Source organism: Lepisma saccharinum, unplaced genomic scaffold, assembly GCF_977018435.1.
Source record: "Lepisma saccharinum unplaced genomic scaffold, izLepSacc3.1 HAP1_SCAFFOLD_453, whole genome shotgun sequence".
NCBI lineage: Eukaryota > Metazoa > Arthropoda > Insecta > Zygentoma > Lepismatidae > Lepisma > Lepisma saccharinum.
Genome location: NW_028143149.1, coordinates 119137 through 132014, shown reverse-complemented (window position 1 = coordinate 132014; position 12878 = coordinate 119137). Strand labels below are relative to the sequence as shown.

General features: G+C 35.9%; 1 protein-coding gene across 1 annotated transcript in view; it reads right to left on the bottom strand.

Annotated features, from left to right (window-relative positions):
• LOC145982845 (far upstream element-binding protein 2-like) overlaps positions 1-12878 on the bottom strand; it is a 46526-nt gene that overhangs the window by 25980 nt on the left and 7668 nt on the right. The window contains exons 2-5 of the mRNA XM_083116209.1: positions 9163-9369; positions 4980-5205; positions 2932-3089; positions 1556-1635 (exon numbers count right to left, since the gene is read on the bottom strand). Of these exons, the coding sequence (XP_082972335.1) occupies positions 1556-1635; positions 2932-3089; positions 4980-5205; positions 9163-9369 (671 nt within the window). The remainder of the gene's footprint in view (positions 1-1555; positions 1636-2931; positions 3090-4979; positions 5206-9162; positions 9370-12878) is intronic.

Genomic DNA, 12878 nt, shown 5'->3' with positions numbered 1-12878 from the left:
CACGTTTGCAAAAAATCAAGCAATGTACCTGCTAATTGGAACTTACTTCATGCATGTCCCTTGTATAAATCAGTAGATGAAATGTGACAATTTAGCAGGGCTGGCAGAGAAATTTCAATTACTGAAGAAAGTGATATGCAGTTAACACTGATTTGTGTAATTATAATATTAAAATTTTACATATTTATTGTTAGTATTTTATTTCATAACATTGCACATTACCTTGACTCAGTGACAGATTAATATCCATCTCTCATGAGTTTAAACAGACAGGACAGAGGGGGGGGGGGGGGGTGTTAATTGTAATATGAATGTTGCAGAAAACATGCACTTGTCAAATTTTTATAACGTTTACCAATGCAGATTTTTGTTTCACCTATTTGTGATACTATTCAACATATATATATCTTGATTTGTTGGATTCATCTTGATATCAAAGAATAGTTCAATGTCGTTGTAAACGCATTGTAACTTGTGCAAAACCAGTATTAAGACAAGGGGAAAAAAAACCTTTGTAGGGATTGCTACATTAAATTAGGTTAAATTAGCCAGAAGAGTAATAAAATTCCAGCAGCAGACTAAGGCTCAGTTTATGCATGTGATTTTTGTTGGATGTTCCATCTGACAACGTCGTAAACGATAACAAAAGCAATACTGGAACATCCAAGAAACATCTGTTTCGTAAGAGCGCAATGCATGCAATTCTTGTTGGATGTCGCAGAATGACAAATATCAAACTGCTACGTTCGACAAAAATTGCATGCTTAAACAGAGCCAAAACGTTTGTTCAATGAAATGTGGTAGAACAGCAGACAAACTGATGTACAAGGCTCATTTTCGTCAGATGTTGAAGTCTGAAGACATCCAAAAACAATCAATTTCATAAGAGTGTCATGCATGTGATTTTTGTCGATGTTGTAGTGAGACATTTTGTCGAAGTTCAATGTTAGTCGGATGGCGATATCCAACAAAAACCATCATCATTTGAGCTTAAAATGCTAATCTGACAAATGCTGTATCACGACATTCGACAAATTACAGAGTTGCGTAGTGCCCTTATTTGTTTTCATGTTCCTTCAGAATGTCAGACAAAATGCCATACTACGACATCCCCCATCCCCTCTATTTGTTGACAGTCCTGTGCCCTTACTACTCCCATGCAGACAAGAAAAAAATGATAATTCAATGCATTTCCCACGTAATATTTAGAGGTTTATTTTTTCTGCCCCTCCGGAAATCTCTTCCCCCCCACCTCCCATCACTAGTTTCTGGCACTGTAATTGTGTTGTGTATAAAAGAGACCTAAAAGTTGATGCTCAGACTTAGCAACAAGATTTCCTGTTCCCATGTAATGCTTCATAACATCTTTCAAAGCAAATGCCTGGTACATTCATTCAATCACATAAAAAAAATTCAAAACAAAATTCCCTGCCTTTTCCCGGTTTCCCAGGTCTGCCGCCACCCTGATTATATGAACCTACATGATACCACTACACCTTTACCAAATTATACATGTAAATTTCAAAGTAACAACATTGACTGTCTTGATACTTACCCACCAGGTCCAGGACCCTGACCAATAGGATACTGCGTCGGAGGTGGGGCAGGCCCCGGCTGGGACTGAAAATACACATTCTGCTTCAATTTAGCAGCCTGTTCATGCTCCCATAGGAACTGGTAACAAATACATAATCAGCATACCTCTGGACTCTTTAGTATTGCTGAAGGCTATTTTACCTTCTTATAATGAGTAAAATTTAAGTAATTTTTACACGTTACACATGTTATTAAAGTAGTGACAAAATTCATCTTCACTATGTTTTGACATAGTATCTTGTGAAACAAAAATATGTGTAATAAAAAAAAGGTTACAAAATCAGATCTCTTCTTACAATAAGCACAAAACATTATGGAGAACATATGAATAGAAGTTTATGCCTTTACAAGAATTAGCAGTTGGGGATGAGCCAATATCAATGCCAGTGCATAGGTAAGGAGGAGGAAAGTATCCGTTGCAACTTATATACTGATGCCTGGCATTTGTGTCTTTTCCAATGTCTGCACAGCATTTTCAGTCTTATTATCCTTGAAATTGTGCAAAATTTGAAGCTTTCATTTATTTTGCACCAACATTGAGGAGAAAAATGCATTTTTTTTGTTTACATACTGGGTATTTTAATATTTTGATGCTACTTCTTGAATATTTTAAAGCAAGTTGATGCATATAATTGGAATGCAATATATACACAATAATATCTGTTACATTTTCAAGACTCAGTATCAGAAGGAATCTAAGAGTTTTGGCATTTTTATGGATATAGGCTCAGCCATAATTAAAATATAATGCAAAACATTTCAAAATTGTTACACTAGGAATAAAACAATAAATAATATAAAATAATAACTATTAGGAAACTGCTCTAGAGGAAGGAAAAAAAAACTGTTATCATGTAATAGTCTGTGCAAAGAAACTGGAATATGGATCGTAATATGTAAAGCTTTATGTTGGTGTGTTTGGAAAGTTATCCAAACAACTGCTACAATATGATTAAGAAATTGTTATTCCAGAATTGTAACTATACTTACTACTCATAAACAACTACTCCGGCTACATTTGACTATATATTTTAATACAAATATTGTTCTTACTCTTGCAACATTAATTTAGATTTGGTGCCTTCCTCAACATGGATTAGACCATAATTTATGTTAACAAAAGCAGAGATTGAAATTTATATCACAAGAATAAGAAAAAACATTCAAAACCAAAGCAATTTTTAATATAATATCCTGAAAGATATTACTGCACCACACCATGAACTTATAATTTATCTCGCTTTACAAATACCAAGGCATTTTCTCAGCCAATAGTGTGCTAGTTTCAAGATTGGGGGAATGTTGTGTGTGCATGCAACAGATTTCAATAGTTACCATTCCTATCTTCTCTGTAATGAGCCTCTTTGCATGTTCTATCTGGTCTGGAGCACCTCGAATGACAAACACTTTCTCGTTAGGATTGGGTGGTGGCCTTCGGTCCAGCTCACAGTGTGCACCTGTTTGTTGGTTGATTTGCTTAATTGTTTCACCACCTAATGGAGGAATAGTAAACAGAATATAATATACACACCAAAATACAATCCACAATTATTAGTTAACTCAAATGTGTAATTACTTACTCTGGTGGAAGTTTGTCCTACAAATGAGATCCATTATTTAGAAAATCATAAAATGTAGGCCAATTTTAGTTTTATACCGGAGAAATAAAACCACATTTATGTGAGAAAGTTTCAGATTACAGAAATTTTTGATAAAGACTGATCAATATTGTCCTGATTAATCTGCTTCAGTCTTACTGTGGATATAATGTAGTGACATTTCAGTGAAACTGAAAAGTTATTAAATTTAGTTGACTAACTTTAGAAGTTCAGTACCCTGATATAGCCTTCCTGCAGGCAAGACACTTACTAGTGTCCTACTAGATGACTAAGTCACAGGTGGAAATGCTTGATACTTTCTTCATACAGATTATAGATCTCTCCACTATTGACTGATCTAACTATGATTCTGCATCAATATTTATTCAACAATTTCATCTAAACACTTAAACTAAACTAAAATGAAACTCCATGCAGTAGTAGCCTCCTAAAGGCCAGGGCTTCCCAAGTGCCCTTTTCTTTTTTAATTTGGAGCCTGCTACTTCTTTCCAAGTATTTCTCTAATTGTCTACATGATGCTGCACAAAGACCAATAACATTGTTGGTAACAATCCATAATCCCCTAATGTGGGCATATTATTTATTTATCCCATTTTCACATTGGGCTTCAACCCAACACCCCTATTGGCATGTGGGCATATTTATTTATCCCATTTTCACATTGGGCTTCAACCCAACACCCCTATTGGCATGATCCTAATACATTTTTTAATAATTATTTTCCTGTAGTTTATGGTCATTACAAGCATAAGAAAACAATTTTTAGTTGCTCAGGAGAACACACGCTCCCTTAATCATTTATTTTAATATTGACTAAAGATACAGTTATAACAATGGTTAGCAATTTTTTCAACAAAAAGAATCCGTTATATAATGGATGTTGTCAATGTTACATTGTTGTAATATAGCAACCTAACTGTGAAAAGAAGCAGTCTGTTTTATTTTTATTTCAGATAAAAAAATATTTTGATCACATCTGAAACGTCACAACGAAAAACTGTTTTCTTATGCTTGTAATAACCGTAAACTACAGGAAAATAATTCTACAATGCAAGCAATGCGCACATACAAGAAAAACTATTTTTTAATAATTTTCAATATCTCATGATGCACATTAAGAACAACAATTTTGGTGAAATTTGGCCAAAAAAACAAAATCAGAAATATGTGGATCACTGTAAGGGTACTATATTTTAGTCTCTGAACAATTTTTTTTTTTCAGTATTAACAGTGTTTGTGCATGTACAATGTGAACTTTTCTGGAATTGCATGTAATTAACTTATAAATACGGTACTTACAAGAACAGGTATATTAAATATACTTTTATTCATAAAAATAATTAAATGGCAAATTTGTGCTACATTATAGCCTATTTATAGATATATTACAGCAATGGGTTTTACCAATACATTACAGACTTACCAATCAATAACCAAATTGTAGCATAAGTGATGCCCAATATTCCTATGCATTTCATTCATGGAGGATGGCTGGAATTGTTAGTAAAGAACTAATGCCGCACGAACCCCCTCCCCTTCCTTTCAATGGGACCAGAAATGATAACAGTACAAATTTTTCAGTTCTATACATTGGCATTAATGCACAAAAATGGTCAAAGGTTCAGAACCAATCATAAGAATGCACAAAAATGGCCAAAGGTTCAGAACCAATCATAAGCCTCTCTGAAATACTGTATTTTTTGATGTTTTGCAAACATGTATGAAATAGGCAACAGCATATTTTAAATATTTGTGTCTACACACCTCTACCAATTATTATTCCACACTTGGCTGCAGGTACAGTGAAAGTAACTTCTTGCTTGTCACCCATTTGGTTGGGTGGCTGCATTCCTCCTGGTCTTCTGTCCCAACCACCGGGCCCTCCTGGTCCGGGACCATACTCGCCCCCTGGTCCTCCGCGACCCATTCTATCAAAAGGTGGTGGAGGGCCACCTCGACCTCGTCCTCTTCCCATCTCATTGTCCCTGCGCTGGAAAGAATATCGTTAACAGTTATTAGTGAACATAATTCGCAAATATTGTACATGTCTCTGGGAAAATTTTACAAAAAACATCCAATTTGTGATAACAGCCAGACAACTTTGCATGTGTTTTTGACTCCATGCCGAAGCAAGAAAATGGCACCAACATAGAGGACCATGGAGTGATTTCTATTTAGGTTCAGCTGTTGTCTCTGAACAACAGACTATATGGTCCTACATCTTAAAATGGTTACATTCAAACAAATTTAACCATTTCAGGATGGCTGGTTTGGAACAAAACCAGAACCACATGGCAAATATACAAATAGTTTTCTCTTTTTTGTTTATTTATATAAGGGATGGGTCGATATGAAATTTTGGCAGATACCGGTAAAGTACAGATATAAAATTTACCGATACCGATATTCTACCGATCCGATATAAAATTAGAAATTGTCCTTGAAGAACCTGAAAGGTTCACTGACCTCTTTAATAAGTGTGTGTTTCAAGGTGACTGCAGTGCAAGATAAATTGCATATTTAGACATTTACTTTTTTGGAAAGTAGGGCATGGATATTATCCATAAAAATTACAACAAAATGGCAAAATTTTGCACTAAATTATCAGATAATAATCGATATATCGGATCGGTAAAATAATCGGTAATTTTATCGATAAATTGATACACCAATATGCCTATATCAGCCCATACCGATTAATCCGTCCAATCCCTAATTTATATGCATATAAAGATATGACATACTGGAATGTCAAATATTGTTACTACATTTAACAAACTCATTTCGGAAATGTCCTTCGAAGCAACAACACAAGATTTTAATTGTTTTTTTTTTCTCTAAGAAGTATCTAAAGATTATCAAAGTAACTTTGCAGTTCTAGGACTCCTGTCATCCTGCAAAAACAAAAAAACGATAATCTATGAAAGTCAATTACAGTCAAGTCTCGATTCTACGTCCCCGAATATAACGACCCTCTCCAAGTAATGACCCTTTTCCCAGGAAAATCGGCCGAAAAATACGTTCATATACGTATTGCTGTTGCTTGTATTGTAGAATTACTTCTCCTGTAGTTTATGGTTCGTACAAGGTTATAAACCCAAAATTTTACAACCTTTCGGAAGAACACATACTTCCTCCATCAGACATTTATTCTTAGTTTCATGAATGTAGCAGTTATAATATTGTAAAAATGTCTGATGAAGGTGCATGAACAGAAATAAGCTGTCACGTGTTGACTCACGGCATGTCAAGTGGTTGGTCACAGTGTTTTTAGGCTTGGTGTGTAGTGGGCAGAAAACCATTGCTGGTACAATAGATGCTCCCGCGAGGTTAATGGTGTAATATGGTTTTGCAGGTGCAAGCCCATAGCGCAGCTGGAAGCTTGAAATCATTTGTAGAATGAGTGTCATGCATGGAGAGAAAGTCATGAGTGAAGGTTGTGTCAGGAAATGGTGCCGGAAATTTCAAGAGGGAAGAACTCATGTGTGTGATTAAGGAGGACAAGGAAGACAGTCTGTTGTGCTGGATGACCTTGAATGAGTGGATAACATGGTTTACGAATACTGCCACTTCACAATATACAGTACACAAAGAGTCAAGAATTTCCTGAAATTGGGCAACCCCCTCTATGAGACAGCCTGTGAGGCTGGGTTATCAAGTTTTGTGCAAGATGGGTACCAAAATTAGGAGCTGATGGATGGTGTTTGAGAATGGCAGATTCCCTGGTGGCAACGAGGGTATACAGAAGAAAGTGTGTTCACTGACAAATGCCTGATGAATTTAGATGGCAATTATGTTGTAAAATAGTTCACATGTGCAACTTTCATGTATAACAAATATATGTTTTCCTTATTTCATGCCTCTCGGGAAGTTTGATTTCCGAATAGCACTCTTGTAATTTACCCAGTATTACAGTGCACACCAGACTAGACAAGTTTAGTACAGCATCTCACAAGGTGCAGAGGATGTTTTTGTACAAACATTAACAGAAGGATAATGGAAGCCATGAATAAGCCAGGGGAGAAGATAAGTGTCATGTGAATTCTAGAGCTTTGTGCACAACTGGACTGTGGTCTCAATGAGATGCAGAAGGTGACAGAAGATTGTAAAGTGTTTGCAAAGTTGGTACCAGTCGACACCCAAAATAAAGTGGATAAGAGTGAATATCTGCTCTAATCTGTTGGACGAGCTTGTAGCCAATCATGAAAAGTTCTCTCCTGATCTGGTGACCTTATGAAATTTGGGCATATCTTTATGATCCGGAGATGAAGAAATTAGTCCTTCCACACCGCTTCTCTCCAAGGCCTAAGAAGGTTGTGAAGAAATACATATACAACAAACAATGCCCACCTGAATTTTTTCCAAGATAATTTAAAAGTTGTGTTCAATGTTTGCGCAAATGCATTTATTGCAATAAAGACAATGTTGCAATCATGATCTTATGTCACATTATCTCTTAAGAAAGCTAGAACTGCATACATCATTACTCATTTTTTACCAAGAGGCTTTCACAGGTTAGGCATTCTTGCCTAAATCACATTTTTCACATGTATAAAGATAAAAAAGAGGAAATCAGTTTAGTGCATACTTTTTTTAAATTGTTTCATTTTATATTTTCAACCGGTATATTAATGATAAAGCTCTACTTTTGCAACCATTGTTAAAAAAACAGCTTTGTGGTACAGCACACAACAGAAAAACTTTGTAATTGTTACAACAATAATGAAGAAAACAAAAATCCCTGATTTATACAGTTTGCTTCAATTGTAATCTCCTTAAGTTAATAAATTATTATTTTAATACTGAAAGCTGGCATGCATCAGTTTCAAGAAGTCTTTAATACAACCAAGCTGATCAAATAATCACATAGTGGTAATGATGTATTTACCATGTGATTACTTTTGCTTCAACACTGTATTTCACTGCAAAATTATTTACTAGATATAAATCACAGGTACATTAGTAGCCTACATTATTTTAACTTAAGGACTAAAAAAAAAATCTATAACATGTATACTAAGATACATCATAATGTGTATATCTATTTACTCAATTTACTCCCAACATATTATATCGCACCCCTCTGTGCCATACACATGCATGTGCATGCGCCCACACACTACTAGAGCTTCAGTTTCTATAACTAGAGTTTATTATATATAATATCACAGACTTATGCCACTATTCCATTACCTGGATCTTCAGAATAAGCATTTATATGATATTTTACGACCTCTCTATCATGTGCTATTTCAATAATAACGAATGACATGCTTGCTTGCTTTAGTAATTGTCTATTACTTAACGTATGTTGTTATAGGAGAATATAACTATAGTGCTAATTCTAGCTTTAACACTATAAGATAATGATCAAAAACAGTTTTGCACGCTTACAGGAATGAAGTAGTAGCCACTGTCTTACCTTCCATTCTCAGAAGCACTTTACCAGAAGCATGATCCAAAATCCATTCTTCACTTTGTTTCTGGCTACACATTTCAGACTGAAATATCAGCACCACTTAAACTGTGGAGTTGAAGACAACCATCTTTGTGCAAGGAGGGAGAAAGACGAAAAGAAACTGGTAATGCGGCAAACTAAAAGTTTACCCTCTTCCCCCAGGTACGTCCACATCAAATTTCAGGGACTGCCTCACCACATTCCCATAATCATTGGCAGACATTCTGGATTCCAGATGACAATACCGAAACAAAATGAAAAAGCTCTGAAACATTCCACTGACTTTTGGGCATGAAGCAAAATTTCGAAGCCATCGTGTCATCCGAGGCAACAAGCATGTCTCACTTTATTTCCTTTTATTTTTTGTCATGCGAATTCTGAATTTGTGGCACACACAATAAGGTCTCCCCGACACTACTGTTGCCCTCCCAAGAATGAAGACCATCTGCTTTCATTCGCAATGGTTACAGGAGGTGTGTAACTGCTTACCAACACACTGTCGATGAGGTCTTCAATCCGTCTCCTAGCCTGTTCTATTTGGTCTGGCTGCCCTGTTAAGAGACACCTCCTGTCCCCAGGGCCATCGTCACAATCTTGCTGGAACTGCACCCACGCTCCAGTCTCAGTCTGTATCTTCTTAATCATGTCACCACCCTTTCCAATGACAACACCCACTGCTGCCCGTGGGACAGGAACCTTATCACACAAAAGCAACACATTATTAATACAGATAACATCTTTTCATGTTATTTAACAAAGCATGTTCATTTATGGGTAAGGTGGGGCAAACTAGTTAGGGAATAGCCAATTGTTACTGAATGCTTTTTTTTTTAGTTATTCCCTTTCCACAATCCAAATATTAAGGGATGATGAAAGGGGCAAGGGGTAGGGTAAAAAAGGAAATTTATTTACCATATTTACTCATGTATAATGCGCACTTATTTCCAAAATGTTTGCGCCCAAAAACTGTGAATTTGGACAGCCCCATGGAATTACACATGTTTTCACTATGTCACTGCATATAACATGTATATATTAACAGGTGCAAATACAAATTACCAGGTTTGGTTTCTTGAGCAATTAATTATAATTTTAAAAACCATACAAGTCTGGCCATTTCCCATGATTTTTCACATTGTAACGACCATGTTTTGTAACACCGAGAAAAGCGGTGCAATTTTGGCGGATTTTGTGCACGCACCTCGCGTCATGCAGGATGTGTATCACAATGGTATTTATTGGATGACAAATAGAAAATAACTTCCTGACCATTGCAAATCCATAACATAATTTTGATCTTTCTTTCTTCTACTACCCAATAAGCAATGTGGTTCCAGAAGTGAGTCTTGGGGTGCTAAACACAGTGGAGGGACAGATGGGGGAGCATGAGTTGGCGGCTGATTGTATGCACAAGAGTATATTCTCCTCTTGGTCCACATAGAAACAGGTGACTCCTTGAATAGGTATGATGTCTATTGCTCTTCATCGGTATAGCAACAGATTTACAACCTAAAACTAAGGAAGCCATTCTTGAACCTGAATTGTACTGCGCATTATATATGGGATAATTGTTGCTTTTCCCTATCCAAAAGCAGGGTCCCTATCCAAAAGCAGGGTGCGCATTATACACACGTAAGTATGGTGCTGTATAAATATATATAAAAGGAGTTTAGTATGAGTGGTTCTTTTGATCCATAGGTGGTTATTTGTGTCCGATTTGGGTTTCTGTAAGCCCCTCTTTTTCTCTTTTTGCCCAACTACAGTCACAAGGCAGAGAAATAATGCTGATGGGCAATTCCAGTGGTGTTAAAAGAGTTTGTTTCGGATTACAATGCACTCGGGAGATATGATGAGTTTCAGATCAGTGGCATGAAAGCAGTGGTCCAGTCTCCTACAGATCATGCAGTGTTACAAGATGCCAATGATGCCTGTGTTTTGAAAAGCACTACAGAAGCAGTCAGTGGAATGTTAGTAACAGACCTTTGTGAACGAACTTTGTAGGAGATCCAAACATTTCACCTCAAAAAAAGAACTAATTAGAAAATGTGCTATCAATAGACTATGACAAATGAAATGCTACACCACCTATTTTAAGTGCTCTACACACAAAAGCCCAGCAAAACACCACAATAATAATAATTTTTGAAGTTTTGATGAAACTGGTTTTTTGTTGTCCATCACCAGAGCAAATAGCAGACATGTTATAGTAAAAAAAAAATCTTTCTGCACATAAGCACTTTGTTTGGCATGGGTATGCATTAGTTGACATTTAAAAATTGCATAACAAGAAAATATAATAATCTGGTAGAGTACTCTACCACATATTATTTGGAAGAATAGCAATACCTAATAGAGTGGAACATCGATTTTACATTTTTCAGGGGACCAGGGTGGAAAAACTTGAAATGCAGAAAAATTATATAACATTTTGCATGTTGGGACCATCAAGGTTGAATGTATAATGCATGAAAATGTAAAATCTGGGAACATAAATTCAAAGTTCCAATGTGTATATATATATAGTGGAACCCCAATTTTACGTTTCCGGTTTCAAACTCCCCAACATAACAAAATGTTTTAAAACTTTCCTTGATTTTACATTTCCCTGCATTTTGATTTCCCAGCTTGGTCCCTTGAAAAACTTAAAAATTGAGGTTCCACTGTATATCACATTTTAACATGCTACTGCTAACAAGACAAACATGTAAATCTGAAAATAGTAATCTTAATCTTTAAATGAAAAGAAAAAAATCTTACATGTACAAGTACAAATTGCTATCCTACTACAGGGCAACCTTGTGTTTTTCAGGGGACACACTAAAGAACTTAGCATGTAGGAACATGTAATATATAAGGAAGTTTTTTTAAAATGTCACCTTTTTTTGGGACCTTGAAAGTAAAACAATGTGGAGAAATTTAAAATCTGGAAAAATCAGTCTTCCACTGTAATTGCAAATCATTGAGATTTGTTTGTAAAATTTAAAAAAAATACAAACAAAATATTTTAAATGGTGCATGTCTTTCAAAGACAAAGATGGCATGATTTCTCCATTTTAAAGGTATCATTATGAAATATTGCTTACTTTAGGGACATAACACCTTCAGGAGTCCTACTTTGAAGTCCACTTATGCTCAGGCTAATTGGTACCCAAGCTACCATGGTATCCCAATCTCTGGTATGAATGAGCCTCTTTCAGTTCTTCAGGAGTAAACTCACAGATGTACATCGAGATGTGCACATACACGAAAACATTCTGGGGACACACATTTGTTTTTGACAAACACAATGTGAGAATACACCCAAACGTTTATTATTGGAGAGTTCAAAGGGTACAAGGTGCATTCCTGCCATGTTTAGCATTGCTTTTAAGCAACTTTTGGCTAACTAGAATAACGAGAATGAATGATTAAGATGAAATTTACGGAGGGCACTCGCATACTCAGATCAGAACTGCCCCAGAGGCAGCTCCATATGAATACATAAAACAATGCAAAATGACAAAACTACTCTTACGTACATTCAACTTTTATTCACTGTTAACGTGTTTACATATACAGCATGTTAAGTGTGTGTGTGTGTACAAACGTACATCTCACAATCACATTCTAAATGAACTATTGCACTCGGACCATGTGACTGACAAAAAAAAAGTCCAAAATGAAAATGGGAACTAATAAAACTGCAGTTATGACATGCATGTATTTACTGTATTTTCATGTTGAGGGAAGGGTTACTTTTATGCAAAGTAGCATTCCACTTAAAATAAAACATCTTACACTATTTCTTAAAATAAACTGATATCACTAATATAACAAGTAAAAAGGAGGAAGTTGTGAAATAGCTTATTTGTTGCATTCAATAAATATTCACATGGATTCTCCATTTTACATTCCCCTTACTCCCTAATGGTGTCAATACAACAAAACCTTCCATATGTTAAGGTCTTAACAGGGTTTCCTACTTATTTTGACAAAACTAAATTCCTGGGTTTCTACAGGTAATTTAGACAATTTTAGACTTGCAGATCAGTAGTACAATCAGGCCGGTTGAGAAACCGAAAGTGGAGCTCGGTGGAGCTCGCCTTAATGGATTTCTCTCGTAAGGCATGAGCTCCATTTTCTCGCAGTGTTGCCAACTCCTCACTCAAAAAAATCACCAAGGTTTTTTTGGGTCTAACCTAACCTAAAGCAAGGAGCTGGCAACA